The sequence below is a fragment of the Podarcis erhardii genome (genome assembly GCF_964252035.2).
Source record: "Podarcis erhardii genome assembly, chromosome: 11".
Lineage (NCBI taxonomy): Eukaryota > Metazoa > Chordata > Lepidosauria > Squamata > Lacertidae > Podarcis > Podarcis erhardii.
Window position 1 is genome coordinate 25,179,898 of NC_138501.1, and position 24,911 is coordinate 25,204,808.

Sequence of the window (24,911 nt, forward strand, 5' to 3'; positions counted from 1 at the left end):
GCGCTGTAAATACTGTGCCAGGTTGAACAGACCCCCGTTGTTCCTTGAATGGAAGTACACACCATCTTCAGTTGAGCTGAAGGCAAAACAGAGCAACAAGGCAAAGTATATGCCAAAGAGAGTTGGAGCAGAAACACAGCTCTGTTTCACAGCACTCGTTATAGAGAAGGCATCGGAGTATCATATTGGAAGGTACCATGGATGTTCTCGTGGAAGGACACAATTATATTGTGGAGCTTAGGTGGGCATCCTGATTTATTGAGCAGTATGAAGAGTCCTTTTTGGCTGACAAGGTCAAAGGCCTCCATCAGGTCTATGAAGGTGATGTACTCCTACCACACTTAACTGTAGCACGATCTTTGATAGAGGAATATGTTTTTTGCTGTAAGTGACTAAGATCTTTTTGCTTTGAACATAGGCAAGAACCTTCTTAATCCAATGAGAATTATGCTAAAGCTATTCCACTGTACGTTCCATTAAGTCTTTAAGGTGCCACATGACTATGTCACTTATTCTACACTTTTTTTAGTACTTTAGAAAAATCTCACAATAGAGACATTTTCAGAGGTGCAAAAATTGCCACTATAGTCTCCAGGTATCAAGGTGGGTGGGTTGAGCTGACAGAATTATGTTAAGGCCTAGTTTGCATGACACATGCAGGCTCCCAGAGAGGAGCTTGCAGCCACTGCCATGGGATAGTGGCTGGATGGAATGTCAGCTCAGGTGCCTCTGCAAGAGGAATTCCTTCCTTCCTCCTGTACTGCGTTCAGGCATTGTTCCCCCGCCCCACAAACAGCCAAGAGGGTGACCTGCACTTGGCTGCCACCTTAAATAGGCCAAGCACAGGCTGTGCACAGCTCCCAAGCCCCTGCCACTGATTGGCTCTGTGGGTGCTGCCCGCCCATACCTGAGAGGATCGTTGTGGCCGGGGGTGAATGGTAGCTGGTAACCATCTCCTCCCCTTGCTACACCAGATGATGAAGGCCTACCTGGACCCACCACAGCTGCGCCATGCATCAAAACGTTTCCACCCGGAGTCCCAGATGAGCTGTTATTCCCTCCCCCTGTACTCCAGGCATTGTTTGTCCCCAGTAATGTCACTGTATAATCATATCTGGTATGACTGCATGATCATCACCAGGTTTACTGATGTAGCTGCAAGAAAGGAGCACAAATTCTAAAAAAAAGCTGATACTAATCTCACAGAAGATTGAATCAAGTGCTTTGTGTGGATGGTTTCAGCATCAATTTCATTTCATTTTTTCTCTCAAAGATGTTGTAATTAAATATATGAAAATTATGCATCTTTTATTATTAGCTCTTTCTCCATTGGTTGTGATCCTTCATTTAAAGTTGAAATCTTAGGTTGCCCAGCAACAATGCAGTCCTGTGTATTTATCTCTTATTAAAAACAAGGTAGCTTTCTATTTGCACAGGTGTGTTTAAAATGGCTGGACAAGAATCATTCTACAATTTTAAGAATTAAAGGGTGTTTTTTGTGAGTCTAGACTCCCACATTTTATACATTTTTTCCATTTTATACATTTTAGCATGTATGGTTTTATTTTGGACTTGGGCTTGGTGTGGATCATTTTGGATGTTCTAAAACTATTAGAATTATGTGATCATTGGTTCCCAGAAATATAATAAAATGAATCTGAACCCAGACTACCACATTATGCCTACGTTTCCATAGTGTTATAAAGGATATAGCAGTTACACTCCCTTCTTTTTTAAACGCCTATTTGCTTCATAGGTTATGGTCTACTTTATGGTAATAACTGAAAAGGGTGAAGCATGACTGCTCAGGAGGAGGCAAGTCATCTGTGCATTGAGTTTTCTTTTTTTAAACGTAGCTGTTAATTTTTTAATGTATTGGTCTTGTTTTTATGGGTTCTGTATGTTTTGTATTTTTTCTGTTTATATTTATTATTATTTATTGTGTTGTTACCCAATGTGGAATTGAACAATTCAGTGAAGAGTGGGTTAACAACAACAACAGCAACAGCAATATTGACTGTGAATTTCTGTTTGGAAATAAGGGTGGAGGACATTCCTTGATAGAGATGATGCATTCTACTGGAAAGATCAGGCAGGCCTTTTGCCTCCTCTCTAGGAGGAGGAGGAATCCTCTTTCACCAGACCAACTAGCAGAGTGGACAACTCCCCGACCCCTAAACGATTATTCAGCTGGAACCACATTGATGACTGGAACCTAACTGTTACAACGCTATGGATAACAGGAAAGAAAACGGGGAACTAACAAAGGAGACAGAAGTAACAAAAGAACTTGCCCTAACAAGAAAAGACAGAAATCTCAATTAAGGAGCAAAAACCTAAGGAAGGGAAAGGAAGCCCTAACAGTATGTGAGGCAGCAACAGAAGGCATAACCCACACTCATCAAGATTGTCAGTAGAGGCAGGAGTAGAGGGTGGAACATACTAGATCTCCAAACAGAAATTCATAGTAAGAGCATGTTTTCATTTTTGTGAGATGAGCCCGGAGGATATTCCTTGACAAGGGACATATCAGAGCAGTTTCCTTAGCCAAGGCAGGCTTCCTCTGCCCCCCACCCCCATTCCTTGTTCCTCTCAGTGTTTTGGAGAACCTTCGTATTGAAAGCATTGTCCAAGGAGGCATCATCCCTATCAAAAGATGTCCTCCAATTTTGTCTCATAAACAGACAGTAGTATAATTTTAGGATTATAATCTGTTTTATACCATTGCAGAGGTGTTATGTCACTTCCCACATATCAATTAATTATCCATAAGTTTTAATAGATGAATTCGTTGATTATATCTGCAGAAACTTGCATATAAATAAAAGTCACCATTAAATAAGATGCATGGCAGGCACCATGTTAAGAGGCCTTCTCTGAAAAAGAGGCAGAAGAATATCTTCTAAGATAGTGTCTGTATATGCTTGTAATACTTACATTTTCTCATTTGCTGTACACCACTTACAGAAATTTATATATTAAGCAGTAATATTTTAAAATAAAATAAAATGAATCTGCCTCGTGGGTTTTTTCATGAAAATATGTTTTTAACACAAGTAAACATTTCTTTTAAGTCTGCTTCTTTAAGTCTACTGTGCGATTGGTAGCTATTATAATATCTTTGTTAATCGACTGATCTGTTCTTAATTACAGTGAACTGGGGAGGGGACTATATTTGTTTTCAAATACTTGTGCCTTGTTTCACTTCTGAAAAGATTCCTTATATCAGCTCACGTGAACAAATGAATTGTAACATTTATAATCTCTTTAGTGTTAATGTGGCTACAGAAGACTCAAGTTTTATTTGCCTAGTGCCTGCTTTGTTATCCAAGCTCAGTTGTCAGGGCTCCAAAGCTATTTTCCTATCCCAGTAGTAATCCAAATGCTGGTCTCAGTTGTTCCTGTTGACTTCTGAACCAGCACTGTTTAAAGTACACTTCCCAAGAAGCCTGTAAGTTTCTCAATACTTGACTGCCCTCACATGAATCCTTGGAAGGATCATGGTGGCAAGCTGCTGCTGCTGCTGCTACTAATGTTAATAACATTGAAAACATTGTCTTGCGTGAGTTCTTAAAGCTTTGGGACACTTCTTTGCCAAAATTACAAAATTCACAGATGGCTCTGCTGCTATGAGAGAAACGGTGTCTAAACTCTAGGCTTTGAAAAGTATCAGTTTTTTCTTTTTGCCTGAGATAAAGTGGGTTGCCCTGTGTAAGAACTGCTGAAAGCAACAGATTTAAGGACATGTTTTTTCTGTGCCAGAAATGGGAAATTATTGTGTATAATGCTCTATTTTGCATTTTGTCATTCAAGGAAATCTAAATACCTTGTCGTTCTCTTTGGTTCCAGCTCTTCCTCTTTGTGACCTGGAATTTTGAGCTGTACATGATTCCTCTGACACTGTTGCTACTGTTGGTGTGGAACTACTTCCTGATTATTTCAGGGAAAGATAATAGACAACGTGATACGGTAAGTGTCTCCTAAACTTTTTTGCTGTGGGGGCAGAGGGCAGAAGACCCTTCTCTTCATGGAGGCAGAACTTTGAAGTGGAATTTAAGCAATAAGCCTATTTGGGTGCTGGTTCACCCCTGGAGAGACATTAAGTGATTGCCTCTTAGGCTTTGCAGTTCTACCACACTCCTCAACATAATAAGAAGTTGAACATCCAAACAAGAGACTCCGTAAATATGAGGACCTTTCGTGAATTGCTGCCGTCCTTTTTAAAATCCCAAGGAAACTGTGGAAAACACCAGAGACCTGGTGCAAAGTTGTGGATGCCAGAACATAAAATCTTGGCATGTACCTCCTTCCAGCACTTCTCCGGTGAAAATGGGGACAATGGGTGGGGTTCAGGGCAGAGTCTGGGAACCCAAAAGTGGCAAGGCAACACAATCTAGACTTGGAAGTGCAAGGGGAAACTAAAAGCACATGAGAATATATGGCTCCGGTTGACAGAAAAACAGTGCTGTATGCAGATCAAATAACAAATGCATATTTATTAAAGAGTATTGGTCTAATTTTATAAAACACAGCAATAAGTGACTAGCTGAAGTCCAGTTAATAGATGGTAGATAATAATTATGTACAGGCAGCTACCATTTTGCACAGGGGTTCAGTTCCTGATCCTTGCACGCATTGGCAGATTACACATAAGCCCACCCTGTTCTGCCACCATTCTGCCTTCTTCTGAGTCCAGAAAGACCCCTGTGTAGGCGGACATGTGTCAGTTGGGTGTGTGTAAAATGGTTGCTGCAGTTAGAAGCATTTATGAGTACAGGTAACTTGCAGCTTGGGCACATTTAACTTACACAATTTCAGCTTTATGCACCTGATGGATGGCCGGTTGAAATCACACAAACTGAACATAAGGAAAGCGGAGAACTTAAAAAGCTCTTTTTGCACAGGATATTCCCAGTGCGGAAAGAGTTTTTAAGCTTTCCACCTCACTTACTGGGGTTTAGGAGGCCTTTCTTGGGGGATGAGACCCATTCAGTGCACTAGCTCCGGAAGGTAAGATTACTCTTACAGGGGTGGTTCTAAGGGGTTATTTTGACATTCACAATAAGTTGCAAGTTATCTGTACCTTGGAGCACATGTACGTAGAGGGCTGAGTCAAGCATTTCCTTGGCCCAGCATACCCAAATTCATGGAGGTTGTCTGTATATTTCAGCCACAGTGGCCGTATTGAGCCTTCATGTGCTTCCTGGAGTCAAGAATAGGAAACAGAAAGGTAGGCTGGGTGAATCATTGGTTTGATTCACCAAGCTTCCTTTTCTGTTCTTATTCCTCTTTAACATGCTGATATGCGTTAAAGAAAATTAAAATGCAGCATCTCAGAAGGCCTTTGCCCATAGAATGCCTCTCCTACATAACAATCTCAGTTTCCCAATCAATTCCAGCATGAGAGTCTGTAATAATGCTTCAGATCAATGACATTATTCACCAAGTTGCTGTCTGATTATGACAGATGGACCAATCTTGTCTCGTCACTTTTAAGTGGCAGGGAAACATTTTCCACCTATATGTATGCTTTGTTCTACTTTGTAGTATTTTAAACTAATTTTCTAATGGCTTAAAATTTTCTTTTATTTCTGAGTGTTACTACGTGTCCAAGAGCAAATACCATTAATCTTTTTTTTGTCTCAGCCTAGATACAAAATGGTTGCCTTTTTACAGCAATATAAATAAATAAATAAATAAATAAAGGAGAGGGGTTTGCCTTGTGGGACAAGGAATAGGGCTTCTTCAGTTGTGGAACATCTTCTTTGGAACTCCCCTTCTCAATGAAACATGCTTTGTTGTGTATTACATAGGTGATACTGAGTTATAGGGAAGGACCTCAGTAGCGTGTTCTAGATAGGGATATTTCTATTTAGAAATATTTATTTCACTTTATTTCTACTCTATTTCTTTCTCCTAATGATAAAGCTCTTTGGCCTGCTAAGGGCCTCCCCTTTGTGGCCTCTTTTCTTTTCACTCGTACTAGAACAGGCATAGGCAAACTTTGGCCCTCCAGATGTTTGGGACTCCATCATCCCTAGCTAACAGGACCAATGGTCAGGGATGATGGGAATTGTAGTCCCAAACATCTGGAGGGACGGAGTTTGCCTATGCCTGTTCTAGAAGGTCAGTCTTGGAGAAAAGGAAACAGAATGGAACTCAACTTAGAATAGGTCAAAAGTATTTATGAGCTGAGCTGAAATTGAAAGGGATATTTGACTCTGATTACAAAAGTTCACTATGTGTTTTTGAACTGACACCACCGCCCCCAGTTCTGAAACTCGACAATAAAACAACTGTTATATATTTTGGTCTTCTCCCTAAGTTTCTGCCAATATTTCTTTATCATTCTGTTAGTAATGTAAATAGAAACTACAACACAAAACAGTGGTGCCACTGATATAGCCCAGGTGTGGGTCACAGTTTCTCAGTTGAACACTATTTAAAAATTATTCATTTGTGGGGAGGGGTTTCAGTTTATCATAATTAGCTGCAGCTTTTCCAGTATCTCAAGGTAGTTATCAAACTAATAAATCAAATATTTGATTAGGATGCCGTTCTATGCAGAAAGGATGGTGATGTGCCTTCCCCATTTATCTTTGCAATGCAAATAAGGAAGTCCCAGTTCCTACACTTGTTTGGTGCTGCAGTCCACAGAGAGTTCCTCATTCACGCACTGCACTTCCCTGTCCCCCATATAAAGTTCCCTTAGAGCAATTCAACTCTCACCTCCTGTGTTTATGCAGTGTTTTTCTCATGAGTGAAGGCTAGTTTTCAAACAGGGCAGTCGCCATGTTTGGGGGCAGTCTTCTTTCAGGGCGAAAATGCTATATTGCTCCCACAAGCAATAGAATGTGTAAATACACGGTTGAGGCTGACCGTGTAAAGCATGTCTCCATCCTTATTATGACTGCTGGGCAGTCCATTTGTGCCCTCAGACTCTGAAGTCATGCCATAAGTTTGAGCTGCCCAACTAAGGCCTGTAGTCCTATCCCTTTTATCTAGCCGATTGAATGCAATAGGACATACTTTTGAGAAGACCTGGCTAGGATTCTCTTGTATATAATAATATTAATAGGAAGAAGTGAAACAATGTTTTCATAACTGTTTATATGAAACATGCTTAACTGCTAAGGTCCAAGTTCCTAACTGATCCCAGCTCCATGATGCTAAAATCTCACTTGATAAACTATATTAATTCATTTATCCCAATCATGCATACTTTGAAATCTCCCTTGAATTTATGGGTAATTGTAAATGTGCAGTTTGGGGCTATGTGTACAAGAAAATTACAATGGACTTTAAAATCCTTTAGATGGAGACATAGTTCAAATAAACATTCAATATACTGCATAGTTCTTTGTGAAAAAGGTGAGAAACAGCACACAAACTCATTAAAGATATATACAAGTGTAGATTTGCAGTAGTCTTGGTATTAACTGTACTAGCATAAAGAGCACATTAAGCTAATAATTAAAATTGCATATTGCAAATTACGTTGGATTTACTGTAGTGCCTGTTTATACTACATAGATCTCAATTGTTTTAAAAATCCGTTGATCATACAAGGCTATTATGTAATGAATTGAATGCATCACAAGTGAAATCCCCACTTCCTATGAGATGTCTGCCTAAAATTACAACATTAACATTTTCCTTTCCCAGACTAAAGCAATGAAACTTTTGAAAGCATTTCTTAAAAGATAAAGACGCCTGTCTTTCCACTGCAAAGTACCAGTGTTGCTTTCTTTCACTGCAAAGTACCAGTGCTGCCTTATGTAGAGCAATATATTCAACCTTTAGTGGCAAGCTCATCATATTAATTATGACATCTAATGGTTCAGTTACCTTCATGACTATGGTAGATGAGATAGCCCAAGGTCAAATGTTTAATAGCGGCTTGGTTTTACTCATGCTGCCATGGGTTTTCCAAATACTGTTGCAGATATGCTATACAATTAACATCAATTGTTTATAAATGCCTTCTAGAATTTCTACCTGTGTGTAGAAGCAGGCTTTACATGCCTAGCCTGGGGATAACATTGTGCACAGGAAAGCACATCCTACATAGGTTGTGAGCCTGGTAACTGCAATACCTTGCTTAAGCATCTTGAGCCTGCATGTGCTCTGTCCACAGGTGCATGTGTTTATCTTGAAGCTGCCATTCTGTAAGAGATGGATGTTTTGTTTCAATTATGGCACTTTAAAAAGTTCTTCTTCCACTGTTCTGTGTGAGAGAAGCAGATGCCCTGTTGTGAAAATGACCACATAAGACTCTGATATTAGGCTTATTGACTGTAGGGAATCTTCAGCTTGACCTAAAGTACTTTCAGATGACCTGCAATAGTCTGAGTGGTTTTACACATCCTCTTCAATCCATGCACATTCAATAATTTTATATTATAATTATGTGTAAGCACTGTAAATCAACTGACACGCAGACACATATTGTGGTTTAGATTTTGCAGAGACAAATGGGAGGGCAGGGAATTAAATCAGCTCCAGATTCCTCACGAATCCCTTTGTGTCCCTAGAGTAGAAACATTGACTCAGGACCCAGTTCTGTTTCCTTTATTGAATTAAAAAATAGTGTCAGGCCACGGTTTCATATTATTTTAGGTCGAAATAAATATACGGTATATGCAAATATTTGTTTTGGTAAGTTATGTTAACTTCTGTGTACTTTCAAAAAACAGGTGTGCTCTGAATGATGTCGGAGTGCTCCAGGATTATCCAGCATTTCACTAGTTCAGATGCCTACACTTTTTATTATTTTTCAACTATTGAGAATACCCACATGACTTGTGATTTTCTGTAGCTTTCATTCTTTATATTATGCAATTTATTCAGAATTGTTGTATGGCTTTTTAACTTAGGCACTTTTCTGTAGCTTCTTGGTAAATATTAAAGTCAGCACTATTCTTATTATATATGTGCAGGACCATGATGGTGGTACAACAGTTAATAAAACAGGACTGCCTACCTTTGTATGGGAAACATTTTTCTGTGTTAACTGGCAAGTGACAAAAAGGGCCATTCTACATTTTATTCATTTCAGAGGTTTGCCCATGTTTGACACCCAAGTGAAGAGTCCACACAGAGTTTCTGTTACCCAAGGTTCCCTAAGAAGCATTTCTTTATGAAAAATGATTGCAAATAAATGTTGGTAGCATTCATATGCCATATGTTTATGTGTAGGGCATGATTTAGCCAAAGTTAAGTTTTTTTAAGTCATATTGATGTCACAAGGAGAGCTAATCAAATGCCTTTTTTCTAATTTAACTATCATGACCATAAAGTGCTAAGTAGCCCTGTGATTCTGTAAAATTGCCATATTAATATGACCCTACCTAACAGGAATCTAGTTGCAAAGAACAATAATATTAATATACTAATAACCCTGGCTACATTCAGGGGAAATGTGCAGCCATGTGCTAGGTTACATAATAATCTGGGCTGATCAACATAGATATGACGGTTACATGGAGTGAGCCTATTTTGTTGTGTGTCTGTTTCTACATACAACATTGCATGCATTAGCACACTTGCACATCTACAAACCTTCCTCTTTTCACATGTTTTTTGTGTAAAATATCCTTTCACATATTTAAAAGTGCCATTGGTCCGGGGATATTAAACCGTATTACATTGCAATTGGAGTTATGTCAGCTCCAGAATTTAAAGTCAACTGTGTCCTTGGGGTGTTTGTTTGTTTGTTTGTTTTTTGGTGTGTAGGTCAGCTCTGTTGCTTGAACCATCTGGGGCTGTTTGTTCTGCAGGGAGCTTTGCTGCTTTCTGCTTCTAGTCTAGCATGCTGTGGTCTGGTTTGCAGAGGCTGATCTGTAGCAGGACTACTTGGTTGGTTTTGTTTTCCCTCCTTTTGATCAGGATATCAAGCTCCCCAATGTGTCTTTGCATGACACAGAAGGTGAAACACCCAGAAAAACACCATTGGAAGTATTGAGTTGAGGGCCAACAAGACCAGTTTGATTGCCATAGCAGTTCAAAGGAAACATAAACCAGAATTGAATTGAACCAAAACTAGAGTATATTCAGGGCAGTAGGGAATTGAAGTTAGCACAAACCTAGAAGGCAGCCAAGGGAGAGGGATGACTGTGAAGCACCAGGTCCCACCTGCCCCTGAGGTTTGGCTGGCCAGACCTTTAGTGTGGCGGGCCCTGCCTTGTGAAACCCCTTCTTGATCGAGGTTTGGCAGGAATCATTCCCAATCATTGTAGACATCTTTAAAAGAAAAAGAAAAACCTATGTTAATTAAGCAGGCCCTTAAAAACCGAGATCTTTAAAACCTGAGACCTGCAGTTTCAGTTGAATTTGGGGAAACCACTTGAAGCATCCATTGTATCAAGCTGTTTCAATTGCTTTTGTTTGATTTGCTCATTGCAAACAGCTGAAAGTCTGTAAATTTTTATAATAAACCTGATTTGCAATGGGAGTTGAATAATTTCAATTACAACTGTATGAAAGTGCAATTTATAAATATTTAAGTGAAATAAATAAATAAATCTTGGCTACATGGGTGGGGGGGGGGGGTCAGACAAAGGCCTGAGTCTCATCTGGAACCTTTTAACTTTAGGAGGGTAACCAGTGACCTGTAAAGAACAAATCCTTCAATTGCAAATACCTGATTCAGGAAAATAACTCAGAGACTCAATGGTGTTGGTTCAACACTCTATGTATCTTACTGAGTATAAACGGGATGAACTTCGGTCTCCTTCCAACCAGTGAAGGCTGGTCTATTAAGGCAAATGGGGTGCTTCCCCGTCAACTTCAGTCTGCCTTCAGCCAACTCACACTTGCCATTATAACCAGTTCAGGGTGGGGAGTTTCATCCCTCTTATTCTCACACAGTGAAGATGAGGATGGGGACAAAGCTAGAATTCGTTGGTTCTGCCTGTCAATTGGACCTGGCTCCACCCACTGTTGGGTTCCCTGCCTTCCATCCTCCCTGTTCCAATGAGCATCAGTCACCACTGCTTCTAACTATATAATTACATGATTTCAATGTATTCTGCATATCTCAATTGCAATTATATCTGCTATGTTGGGATGGATATGGGCATCTAAGCAACTTATGTGTCATGTTGTCTGCTGCCTATTTCTGTTGCATTTGTTATGTGTATACTATGATGCTTGCATTCTGGCAGGAGGAAATGATATATGGTCTGAATGCTGTCATACAAATAATTCTGTCTTGCTTTTTTGTCAATAAATACCTTGCAAAGCAGAAAGGGAAGAGGGTTCTTGAGCCATATTGTGTAATTTATGGCTAAACAGTAAGCACAATAAAGAAACTCGTGTGTAATATGTGAGACCATCTTATGTGTGCTCTTAAGTGTCATCTATATTCGTATAATAATCATGGATCAGCACCAGGAATTAGGTTCTTTCAATATCTTCCACTGCTATGTGTCATATACATCTGTGACAAGTGACATTACAGAAGGTCATGTCACTTTTAACTGCTTGCATTAGAGCTTTCTGATTTCCCCGGTGCCTTTCCTTTGTTTGATTAATAATGCTGGATTTCAAGCAAGGTTGCAGACAGCAAAATTTAAAGCACAGATTCTGAAGCGATGTTAAGCATTTCCCCCCCTACATAAACCTTAAGTAAAATACTGTTTCCTTAATGTTTGCCCTATAATATTTTTAGATGCCCTATTTAGATGCTATGCCATCCAAAGGTCTGAGAAGGAACAGCAATGCCTTATAAAGCAAAGCTGAAATGATTCTAAATAACTACGGAATAAATACAGTTGAAATGTATATGCTGCGGAATAAACTTTCTCTCCAAAAGTCGGCTGCATTACTTGCATTGCCCCCAATAACACATGAGTTATTTGAACAGAAAGATAGAACCAAAGACAGAGGATGGAGGGAGTGTTGTTCTCTCACCCCTGAGAACCACACTTTGGTTCCTGCAACACCTTCAGGTGATCCTTTGAATCAACAATGAAAATGAAACATTGATGGCCTGCTCCAGCACAAACAGTAGCAGAAGCTACATTAAGACTCATATTTTTGGCACTCCTCCTGTGCTGCTCTTTTCAACTTATAAGGATAAAAGGAAGTATTGCTGTTTAGTGGGAAAGCATTGCTAGGAAAGGGATGGGGGGAAACTTAAAAAAAAACACAAGTAAAAATAATGGTCTCTAAAAAGTATTTGTATAAGTTCTTCACACAACTCGATAGACTTCCAAACTGCAGTTCACATAGAAACCTAGCATATACGGGCTTCAGTAGTGTGTGGTCAGTGGACTAGGGGGACTAGGCTAGTCCCCTAAATGTTCCCCTGGCACTTCCTTCCCACAGCCTGGGAAGTTTCTGTCTGGCTTAGGGAGGAAGATGCGATGCCTCTGGCCTGAACTGTTCCCCTATGGGAAATTTCATTGCATGCTGCTGAAGGGCTTCTTCCTTACTTTCTCCATGACATGTTCATGAATTCCATTTCCTGTTAAGGACAAGCCAGAAATATATTTTCTGATTCTAGCAAGACCTTCCCATCACCACTTATGCCCTTCCACTTCTCAGCAATATGGGGAGCGATGGCTGGGAAAGAGAAACTAATAGGATAGAGGCAGGCATGCTTCATTTAGTTTTTTTAGCTTTCATCAAGAGTAGTTGGGAGGAAATGATCAAGGTTACCTACCCCCGCAGTATTATCAAGGAAAGGGTAAAAAGACCAAATAGATTTTCAATGAGAGTTTGCTCATCACAAATAATGACCAATTTGGGATGGAGATTATTCATTGCCACAATTTATTTCTAAAAGGGGAAATACTTCTTTCCACCGTCTGCCCCTTCTCTAGCCTACACGGTGTATATCCATTCTCTTACAAGCCTTAGCAGTCACCTCCCCCCCAGCAGCTATTTAATAGGGATAACTACTCACAAAGACTAGTCAGCTTAATAGGCAAATTTCTCTATCATCAAATCACATAGATGGCCCTGTTTATAATCTGTTCTGAGAAAATGGCTAGGATTAATCTCATGTGTAAAAACAACCTATGGTACAGATTTTCCTGAATCTTATACCTAGGTAATAGTTACTTTGAATATTTTTAAAAAGCCTTCTTACACATATAATTTAAGAAACCAGGGTATTTTACATGGTTATTGTTAGCAGTATTTATTCATCTTTGTATCACAGGTCCATATCAGATATATCTGTGCCCTGCATAATATTTCAATTGGAATCCAAAACAATGAAAACAAAACAATTTTGAGGCAAAATACATTAAAGAAATAACCCTAGCCTTCTGCATACAGTGTATTGTTCATGTGAAAGTGTTGTGATCACCTACCTTAAATCTAAACTGTGTTACAAGAGTTAAGCATGCAAAGGCTTTTGGTACATATTGGCTGTTAATACATATATCAGAAGTCATGATAAGTCATAAAACAAGTCATAGAGAATTTTTGGTTTGCACATTCCCCAGCCCTCCAATCATCTCCCCATTTCCTACAGCCAGGAGGATGTGTTTGGGCTCTTTCACTTCCCCTTTTGATCAACTACAGCATGTTACTTAGTTCAGACTTGGAATTGTGCTTAAATTTTACTATGGTAGCTTCCAGTAGCTATGGTTCGAAGATGGTTTGAAATAACCATATTAATCTTAACCGCAGTTTGTTCGTCTTGATAGTATAGCAAAGCACAGTTAAGTAAAACCAAATGCAGCAGTTTCTGGATAAGCAGGGGGAGGGAAGAAGGGAGTGAATGAGCCTGATGCTCACTGCAGCTTGTTGCCACAACAGACAGTCAGTCATGGCCATATGGCCATAGTGTGATCATGCAAAATATGGTTGCAAACTGTCTAGAAACTGCAGTAATACTATAAATAATACAGTGTCAACATGCAAATAGTGTCCTGTTAGGTGAAGGTCGCAATCTTTCAGTGGTTGAAAAAAATCTACTGTTTCTTCAATTCCATTTCTATGCTTCTCAATGTGTGTCTTTTGTATATCTTAGTGCTCTAGCACTCAGTTAAGGAGTCCTTGTCCTTTGACTCTTTACCTTCAGGGACCACCTTTTACTTTGTTTTTGGTCTGCTATATATACATTCGTACAGCTTGCTTTTTACAATGATAAGTTAGTTTCCACCCAATCATGGCAAATCTCCTTTCAGTTCAAGGATCAATTGCTTGGCAGGGATATGAGAGTCCTGGAAAGAAGATCACAGCTGCTTCACTCCTTTCTGGTTGCTTTGCTCTTGGGCTGTGCTGACATAAGCCATAGTTTGCCTTAGTGTGCCATCAAAATCCTAGTTTTGGCTCTAACCATGAGCCATAATGAAGGTTTGTCCTATACAGGTTACTGCTAATGGTTTGTTCCGAAGAACTAAACCACAAGTCTGGGTTCAAATGACATGCTAAACCAAACTATGAATTAGCTGAGTGCCAAACAGCAGCAAAGTGATGAGTGCAGACTCGGTGTGCACATTCATAACGAGACATGCTTTTTTCTTAACATAGCATTCAAATCAGGGCACCATCTTGATGGGATTGCATACAGGACAAAGCTTTTCAGAGTATTACCATAGTGTGAATCTGTAGGTTAAATTTTCCTATTGTGCATTTATTTGGAAATATTTAATAAAGATTTCCAACCACAGAAGGCTTAATGATTTGGCAGAACAAAAACTACCTTGTTGACTCATGACAACTACTCCTGTTTGTGTCTGCAGGTAGTGGAGGACATGCTAGAGGACGAGGAAGAAGAGGATGACAGAGATGACAAGGTAATTATCTTTCCTAGCACTTGGGTACCTGGGGATGGGAGAATTTAGACATGACACTGTTCTTGCAGACAGTTAAAAAGGAGCTGAAGTGTTTTTAGTCCAGAAAATTGGACAGAGCTGTTTATCATCCTAACAATGCCAGTGTATATTGTAGGAAGGGAAAGAGGACTATAAATCCTCCCTTTTTTGTCCAGAGCTGGGTCATTTTTTTTTTCTCCTACCAGGAACAAAAATAATTCAGCTTGTCTGGAACTTGATAGCTGTTGTGAAGATAACTGCATTGACAACTGTTTTTGAAGGACAAAAATTTGTCCTGTCTTGAGTATTACAAATAGGGCTGTACTTACTTGTGGGAAGAAATGTTGTAAAAATAGAAAAGCCACACTGTTTGAAGGTGGTCTATTGCCATCTATAATTTTCTGAGAATTACTTGGCAGAAGAATGTTTGGTGCGTGTTTCACTCCATATGATATTTAAATAATCACAATTCTCATGGGCCTCTTACAGATGGATTTGGGATTGGTGTTGTGCAGCCCAGCATCAACCTAAGGGACTATGGTAGCTCTTTTAGCTCTTGAGAATGTTGCTCAGTTCCTAGGTTGCTGGTCAGGTCGAGGATTTGCCACCACAGTAAATAACAGCTAGTTTATACAGGTTATTGAAGCAAGCAATAGGACTGCATGGTTGTCCCTAGAGGGGAGGGAAGAGGCACAGAGAGGAAATTAGAATGACCTTGTAAGAGTGAAGCAATGGCATTAGTTGGCAGGACTGGTTTGTGGGGAAGTAAAAGTTCAGCAAGATAAATGTTTTGTTGTGTTTTAAGTTTTGAAATGAGGGTATTTATAGAGAAAAGTATTCAGATTCTTTTAAAGCACTTCACGTTAAATACAGAAAACATTGACCTTTACAAACGTTCTTGTACTTCTGTTGTAATAAAGCACTGACTTTTTTTAAGGCTAGAGAAAGAAAAAGTATCTTAATTTATGCCCTTGACCTTTGTTGCTAGTAGAGATGTACAGTTCTGTACCGCTATAAGAATTCGTAGGCTGGCAGCTACTAAACATTTCAAGTGTCAGAAAATTCACTGTGATTAGTTACCCCTTTGAACAATTAAGGTCTGTGTTTTGAAAAATGAAAATTTGGACTATTTCCTTATTATCTTAACATTCAAGAGACAGAGACAGCATTTTTTCCTTGTACACATTTAAATCATTTTGCTACAAGCTGCAATCATGAAATAACATCATACCTAAATTTTCTTTGTGCAAAGCCACGTGTGCTTTCTTTCAGTAGTGTATATGTCTGGCAACAGAATATGTGATTTATTGTGAAGGTCAGCCGTGTAGATGTAGTGAGCTTGTATATTAACTCAAAAGCATTTCTCCTCTGATAAACATAGGTCTGCTATCCATTTGTGAGTATTTTCCTCCTCTTGTTCATATTTCATTATAATTATAGCATATTATATGGGAATGTCCAGTAATTTTTGTATCCATAGAAATATCTGCAACACCTGTAAAATGTATACACATAAGTACTTCTAATATACCCTTTGTTTAAATAAATCTTAGCTACTTAGTAATTAAGGAATTGACCCATTCTTTTTGTTACTAAGTAATCAAGAAAAGTATTTTATTGTCTTGTGTAAATTACTTAACAAGCAAACCATACTAAGCTAAAAATAGCATACTATCTGGAACGGTATTTGGCAGTCTGAATCCAACAAAATGGTTCCAAAATACTTCTTGAATATAACTACTCAAGCCATGAAGATATGAATTCCATGCTATTTATTCTTATGGGAAAACGTTTAGACTGAATATTCACAATATAATGTCCATAAGTGTCTGGGTTTATGTAACACTATAGTTCGATGCAAATAATGTATACAGGATTATTTTGCAAAGCATTCCTAGAGACTAGACACTGTATTTTTGGAAGAGAACCTTTACATTTGCAGAATTTTAGAAGGATTAGTTTTAGTTCTCCTCCATACCCTAAACTAGACTTGTATTGCATGGATAATTGTGTATAATACACAACAAGAGTGAATTCACACATTTTAACGGTGTGTATAATACAGTTTTGAGAGAAAACAAATGTAAATTCTGCAGTGTTGATTGATGCTGACCTCTAGCTCTCATTACTTTTCTGTTTTCTCATTTGGTAAAATAGCAAAGTGAGGTCAGTGGGTCCCCTTATAGAATAAAAGTCAAAAGATTAATAAATGTGCCAAAGCCTCACTTTAATTGAAGCTGAAGCATATGTTGCAAGCATATAAAATATGTCCCAGATGTTTGACCATGCCAAGTAACTTAGTTTTCCCCGATTACCACAAGGCAACTATTAGTCCAGTAACCTTTGGACTTGGGGGTAAATAGGGTATTACATGGCAGACAACAAGAGCACCTGTTTTCCATTCAATAAAGACCTTTGGCAAGCTTTGCCTAAACTGCGCCATATGTTTTCACTTAGCAGATAGTTGGGTGATTATGAAAAGTGTCTTTCCTCAGAACTGGTATAGATATTTGCCTCTTACTCAAACCGAATGGATAACTCCTTGACTACTTCTAGAAAGCCTGTGTGGGCACTCCCTGCAATAGGTTTTTAGATGAAAAGGGTTTTCTCTCTGACGGCCCCAAAGAAACTGTAGATTCATGAGCAGAATAATTAACCTTTCTGTGATATATGTTTGTTAGTAGCCCATGAGGAGCTATTAAGTGGCTGGAGAAGTGTAGTTCTGATAAATAATCTTGCCCACTCAAATATTACTTCAGTATTGATCGCATTACATTGTTCTGACTTGCTCTTCCACTGATGTTCAAGTCATGTGCAATGTAACACTCTTATCTTGTTTGCTGTTATCCTGTTTAAAACATTCTAAATATTACAGCTGAATATTCAGTTGGTTAAATTCAAATCAGTGGGCGATAACCAGTGTCAGTCATACTCAGAGTAGATCCATGGAAATAAATTGAGTTAAGTCTGTTCATTTTGACAGGCCTACTCTGGGTATTACTAACATTGGATATAACCCAATATGTAAAACTCAATACTGCTAGACTAAGCCCCAAATGTTGCAGAATTCCAATTTCCTACATATGTAGCTACCGCTTGTTCTGCAAATTCCTCCCTCTGATCACCTATTCCAGCTGTGCCTGCAGCTTGAACTAAGGGGTGTGATCAGCTCTGCTAGTGTTTAGTCAGACAGTCAAATAATTTGAAACTCCAGATCACCTCATCAACGTAAGAATACCTGCCTGCCTGTGTGATGGTAAAGGCCATCACCTATTTGATGCCCGCTGGTTGAATCTGGAATCCTTCAGAAAGGACAGGATGAAAAAATCAGATGCAATAAAAGATAACAGAAAAATTGTTTGGTTTCCATAACCCCTTGGTCCAAATAAGCTACTCTCATAACTTTGACTTTCCCAGTATGTACTTAAATTGGTGCTGGTTTTACTTGGGACAGTCAGGAATTAATCATGCCCATCTTCAAAGCCATGTCTCTTCACAAATTTTACAACCCTGTTTCTAGGGGCTGTCACTCAAATTAAAAATGTCTTGTTTCTTGTGTTAAATGCAGAATTAGCCATATTAACATTTTCTTCAAAGTGTTAATAACTAAAAGACACTCTAAGCATCACTTTTGAAAGCAGCCTTGATCTATCATAATGCAGCAATCGTTCCTGATCTCACATTAAGGCAATTGACATCAAAAGCAGCACTGTTTGGTTCTGAATTAACTTGCAGTAGCCATTCTGAGTTCAGCATTGAGAGATCACATTTGGACTTGTGTTAGTCTCTCTGGGACTGTGGGTTTGCAAACTATTGAATACATTACTCTGATTCTTGCAAGGAGCTTTTTCTCTCTCGTCAAATATAATATACATAACAGTGATCAATTTATTGAGTATTCCAAGTATGACGCAAGTCATATTGAAGGCAGTTCTTATTAACTTTATTAACTGTTTAGGAACATAAACTAAATTAGATTTCTCTCTTTACTAAAATGCCCCTGGATTTAGGGAACTTGTTACTTAAATGTATAGATAAATGTTCTAAGAATGGGTTTACAAAATAACACAATGGAAATATATTTGCTGGGAATTTCTGAATCTAATGAGGTTATGTAATTATTTATTATAGAATTAAACATTTCAATTACTGTATGTCCACGCTCTGGACAAGGACTATAGCCCTGGAATATTAAAGAGAATATTAAAAATGAACTGCTTTTTAAAAATAATGCTCTGCCCATTTCTAGTCACGATAATGCTTCCTTAACACACACACACACACACACACACACACACACACACAGTCAGTGCCAAGTTTGCCCTTGTTTTTAACATTGATTTTTAACATTGCATTCTGACACTTTTGCCAAAGGTGCACATTTCCCACAATTTCAGATGTCCGCTTATGTCCTTAGTTGGCACTTAAGTTCCATATTCCAAGTGATCAGCTTTCTGATATATAAGCACAGTGGCTTAGTTCGAATATGATGCTAACCCAAATTATGGTCTAGCACAAGAATGCAAGCATGTAGAGAGATCACTGCCACTTTGCCACTTTGTTCCCCTCTGACAGTTTTGCTGCCACGCTGAACTAAGCCATGGTTTGGTTTGGGGTGAAAAGGAGTCCTTCTGTGGAATGTATTTGTTCATACCTCCTAGGAACCTTCCACTAACCAGCTCCACCCATTATCTCTGAGTTTCTGGCTTGCAGATGGGCCTGAGCTTATACAGGACACCTTGTGCTTTACGAGGGCATGGGTGCAGCTGTGGGCAGCTCAGCTGCTTCCAGGGAAAGGAAGCCTCCTGCTGCCATCGCCCCTCTTCTGACCTGGCTAGGGCTAGAGCTTTGTTTCCCCCCCTGCAGCCATCTAGCCTGGCTTAATAGACTATACTACAGTGTAAACATAACTTTTATATGCACTGGGAAACTTTTAAAAAATGGTGTGACTCACTTTATTGCGATACTTGTTTTATTGCGGTCGTCTGGAACCAAACCCGGCATATCTCCGAGGTATGCCTGTACATTTTTCTTTTCGGAAATTAGCCATTGGCTATATAGGTGTAATTCATGCTGGTGAACAACCAAGATGTTAGAACTAATGGCCATGAAGATTAATGGGAAAGGAAAATTAGATCTGGTCTTGAGAATTTTCCTTCTGTGAAGTTTTATTTGTTTAACTGTGCTATATTCTTTGGCTTTCTTACTCTTCCAAATAGGGTCATATACTGGAAGATTAGTAATAACTGCTTCCATGCAAGCTAATTCTGTGGTGGTTCCGCATTGTGGAAAAAAGTGTGTTCTGGTTATTCTTGGAAGCTACATATCTCATGACATTTTAACTGGCAGGGACTAATTTAATTTGTTTGGGTGTAGTATTTTTTAAAAAATGGTGCACTCTGATTCCATAACGTTAATCACTCTGCCTAATAAATGGTGAGTGCCAACAGGATTGAAGCTCAGTTGAGACCACAGACAAACAAGAGGGCAAAACCATTGAGGACTGAGTACGTTCGGTAACCACAGAATATTAGAATGGCAGCAAGGAAGTTCAGAAATGGTTCTGTGACCAGCCAGGGGAGAATAGTGGAATGCCTTCCTTGGTGTGAACATCTGGTTAAAACCCGAAACAAGAGCATTCCTTTTAGTAAGAAGGATACACTGCGACATCTTGTTGTACGTCCCACTTGTTTCCTGCCTGTTTTTCTGCAAAAATATTTATGTTGACATAAGATGTTTTGTTACTATACTCCTGAGAAAGAAAAAGAAAGGGGGGAATAACTTCTTAAAATGTTAGTGTTGGTTTGACTCGGGGTCAAAATGGATAGCAAGAAGAGCAGGTTTTTTTTAAAAAAAATGCTCATATATGAATATGTACAAGGATGGATTATCAGTAGCACAATTGCTGATGTTTTCAAGGGGCCCCAGGCTCTGACCTTACTTTTTTTAAAAAAGGAGGTTAGGCAGCCCTCTCAGAAAGAAACTTAGGAGGCAGGCAGGTTCAGTCAGCCTCACTCCTTCCACCATTCTGCCTTTTTAACCAAGGAGTTTCTAATTAATCACATTAGTTTGTAATTCCTTTGTTTGGGATATGACACTTTCAGCGACTTCCACATTCTATATACAAGCAAGCACTATAGCCACTGAGGGAGGAAAGAAGTCATTCCTCTGTGTTTGTTCAACCACCTGCTGCCCCCAGAACCGGAAAAGTGCAATTGCAAATGGATTCAGAATAACTGAAGAAGGGGACAGAACTTTTACATGTATGCTCGTAACTTCTGGTCCCAGTTCAAAATAAGTGAAGGGAGTTCACTCATCTCTACCCAAAATGGCCTTGCTTACCATCAGTGGTATCTGCAAGACCTGGCAAGATGCTTTATGTGCATTTTTGAGGTGGTATATATTTGTTTAAATGTATCAATATGTGTAGAGGTAAATTACAACACTATTTCAGTTTCTATATTTTGCAGTGGCAATTTCCATTCACTACTCAGCATTGTGGAAGTTACTCAAGAAGATATCTAATTCATATATTAATACTTCATTGGAATAATCAACAATTCTTTCTTTCTTTTTGAACAAATCAGTATAGTGTATATGCTTACACATTTCTTTGGGGTACATCATTCCCACTATTCTTCGGAAACATTCTTCTGAATATATATATTTGGGTATATGATTTAGAAGATGAGCTATCTAGCCCTCTTGTATGACTGGAGCACTTTTGTGAATAAGTAGGTTACATTTCTTAATCTTTTCAAGGGTTTTTCTTTTTAAGAGACTTTCCTTTTCAGTGTCGCACCCTCCCCCACAAGTACATTTCTTCTGCTTTTGCCCTGTGGAAAGAAATTAGAACTGTGATTTGGTATGCTAAATTACCTGTACTAAAAACTGTAATTTGCAATATTAAGTCATCACTGTCATAGTTTTAGAGTTCTTTCCTCTTAAATCAGCCAGCCCTAATTACTTTTTTATTATTAAAGATGTTCATAGTGGCAATGAAGCTAGCTGAAAGTGTTAGTAACAGTAAAGTGTATTGCCCACTTAAACCTATTCCAAACAAATTGTATCCTTTTTTGCATTATAAGTCCATAATTTCAGTTTAAGCATTCCCCCCCCCTTTTATCCTTTACCTTTCTAATGGTATCCTAGCATTATAATCTGATATCATGACATTGCATCAAGTTGGAGGGGTTAGTTAGACATTGGTATGTGTATTCAGCTCAGGATAATGCTATATAATGTACATGAATATGCAAAGCTTTTAATTCTACTTGGTGCTTTCCAGCAATCCCCTCTATTGGCTGCATCACCCTTAAAACTGTTTTTGAGGGTAGGGGGGTCCTCTGAAATGAGATATTGCATCGGGAGCTGCAGTCAGTACGGGAGATTGCTGAAAAATTGGTGCCTTGCCATTTGTGTGTGGAAGCTCTTTCTGCTAGCCCAAAACCACCCTTGGATACTACTAGAGCTGGACAAATATTTCAGTTTTAGTTTCTCCTAGCTTCTCACTTTTCAAGTTCAGTTCACCTTTCCAAAGCAGTCTGCAATAAAGAGGGGTTCTCATGAAAAATCAGCTACTTTAGTGCCTATTTCTCCTAACACACCTCTTTGTATGAAATTTGCCTAATGTAATGCATTTCTGTATGTTATTTTCACTATTATATGCATGCTTTTACCCTAGTATATGCATTTTCGTTGCACATTACCTGGCTCTGGAACTGCATTCAATAACTCAGAAAGGGGCGAATTTTGAAGTATGTCTATGTTTCAGTTTGCGTATCGTTTTGCAAAATGCAAATTAGGCAAGTTCGCTTTACATGGGGGATTTCTACCCCTTCTGCAGATACAACCTGTTAGGAATGGGCCTGAGTGAGGAAGTTCCCAATGGTTCTTACCATGTTTCTTGTTCCTGGTTAGAACAACTCAAGGAGCAGTCGAAGGTCCCACGTAGCCTCTGCCTCTGCTACACTAGCTATAACAATCAGGACTCCTCCCTTAAGACAGAAGCAGTTATTCTGTGTGCCTAAACAAATGGTAGCTTTATCCATGATAACATTGCATTCTGTATTTTTGGTGCTGCTTTTCTAATTCTTATTCTCCATTTAATAGACTGCCTGTTTGTAAGATTTGTTTAATGCTTCTAAACATGTTCTGGCCTTTTTCCCTCCTCCCCCTTCTTCTTTAGGCTCCTTTTGTATTTAGCTCATTCCTTCTCATGCTTGTGATCTGTGTCCTTATTCCAGGCAGGGCAAACCCCTGTATTTTCTAGTCTACTGAGATCCCGTTCCTGCCAAAGGAAAGGAAGAAAGAGAGGACTATTTTCCTTGTATCTCCCTTTTCTTCTATGAAAAATCTTGCAACAAAGAATACGGCTCCTTTTCCCTGTAGTGTGAAGAGATTTCAGACAAAACACTTAACCTGCATCCAATCAGGATTTGCTGCCTCTGGTTGCCAAGGGAACTTCTTTATATTCACATCATTTTAGCATAACTCAATGACTACAGTTATTTGCGGTGACTTGGTGGGAAAGCACTGTGCGTTGGTGACTTTTCCAGTGTTTTCTCTAGTGTTTTGGGTAAGCCTTGCTGGAGAATATCCATTATTTCTCCGTAACACATAGCTAACAGAAAATGGCCATTGTAAGGAAACGATATAATACACACACAAGTGAAACATGCACAGGAATATTACCCATTGTCCAGAATATATAGCGAAAGTTGTTATTCATTGCATATTTGGTGAAGGATCAGTTTTCTAAAACCTAGTTCACCTTGAAGCTTTTTGCAGCAGCGACGAAAGGATTCCTGAATCTATCCCATCTGTGGTGGGGAAGACCAAAAAGGAATGTTGCCTGTGTAATGTCAGAGATCAGTATCTGCCTCTGTTCTGAGTCATAATGAAAGTCAGTAGTGCTCTGTATAATACATATAGATAATGCATGAATATATCCAGTGGAAATCTGGTAGCCTTCCATATTAACTTCAGTATAATATGTTGTGGTTGTGTATGGAGTATTCCTTCTGAATCTCACCTGGTACATTTCGGAGAATAAGCATGTAGACTGCAGAATATATTTATATTTATTTTTCAGGTGTGGCTTTGTTAATAACTGTTATACTTCATTCAAAGTTGGCTAATGGGCAGAGAGAAAACTCTCTCCTGTCCAGTCTACAGTGCCATTGATCCTCATCCAAACAGCCCAAAAATCATATTAAGACCTCCAGCTGCCCTTGGTGCCTTTGTCAGCAGCTAGAAAAGACATTTATTAGGTATATGGCAAGCTAGTGCCATTAATTTTCTTTGTGTAGCTAGTTAAGAGCCCATTAAATTTCACAGGTAAAGGGAATACAGAACATGCCCTGAATTCATCTCTTTGTGGGAATGAATAGGCTGTGTATATAAATGGAAAAACGTGTTGCGTAAAATTATATGGGTCTCTGCTCATGAACAGATTTCAGATCATATTCTATTTAGGCTAAAAATGTGCATCTTACATCCCAAGGGCTTGTTCACACATTCCTGTTAACTGTTTGATAACTGCAGCAATGACTTGTATGCATGTATGAACCAGCAAAGAGTTAGATACAATTTTAACATTACTAGAAATGTTGAGGTTGAAGCATTTAGCTGCTAGTCATTCCATGTAATCAAGTTACCAAGCTGATGCTGCAACACAATAACATGGTTGCCCCAATGAAAACTGTTCAAGTAATGTGCCTGCATCTGTGAATCAGCCCTAAATGTCTGGAATCTGACAAAATGTCTGTAGCCATCTAATCTTCAGCAAACCTGCAAGCATCTTAGGGGTGTGTGTTAATAAAGTTGAAGCAAGCTACTAGGCTTGAGAAGAACAGTCTCTCTCTCTCTCTCTCTCTCTCTCTCTCTCTCTCTCACACACACACACACACACACACACACATTCTTTTGAGGGATGGGGGAGAGAAAGTGCAGGAGGCTGAATATGTTCTGTCTTCCACTCCTGTTCCAAGGATCATAAAAATTTCACAACCCTCCCCCGCCCCGTTTACTTAGCATTGCTGTGCCCTAGATCTGACAATATATACCTCCAGTAGCTATAATGAAATCCATGGAAAGGAGGCACAAAGAATCGGGGGGGGAGGGGGGAGGAAGACA

At 39.0% G+C, this 24,911-nt stretch overlaps 1 protein-coding gene across 7 annotated transcripts in view; it reads left to right on the forward strand.

The window, feature by feature from the left end:
* MCTP1 (multiple C2 and transmembrane domain containing 1) overlaps nt 1–24,911 on the forward strand; it is a gene marked incomplete at its 3' end in the record, with an annotated part of 167,255 nt that overhangs the window by 131,001 nt on the left and 11,343 nt on the right. For all 7 annotated transcript variants that reach the window (XM_081880364.1, XM_081880365.1, XM_081880366.1 and 4 more), the window contains 2 exons: nt 3,850–3,969; nt 14,703–14,756. In XM_081880364.1, the coding sequence (XP_081736490.1) occupies nt 3,850–3,969; nt 14,703–14,756 (174 nt within the window). The remainder of the gene's footprint in view (nt 1–3,849; nt 3,970–14,702; nt 14,757–24,911) is intronic.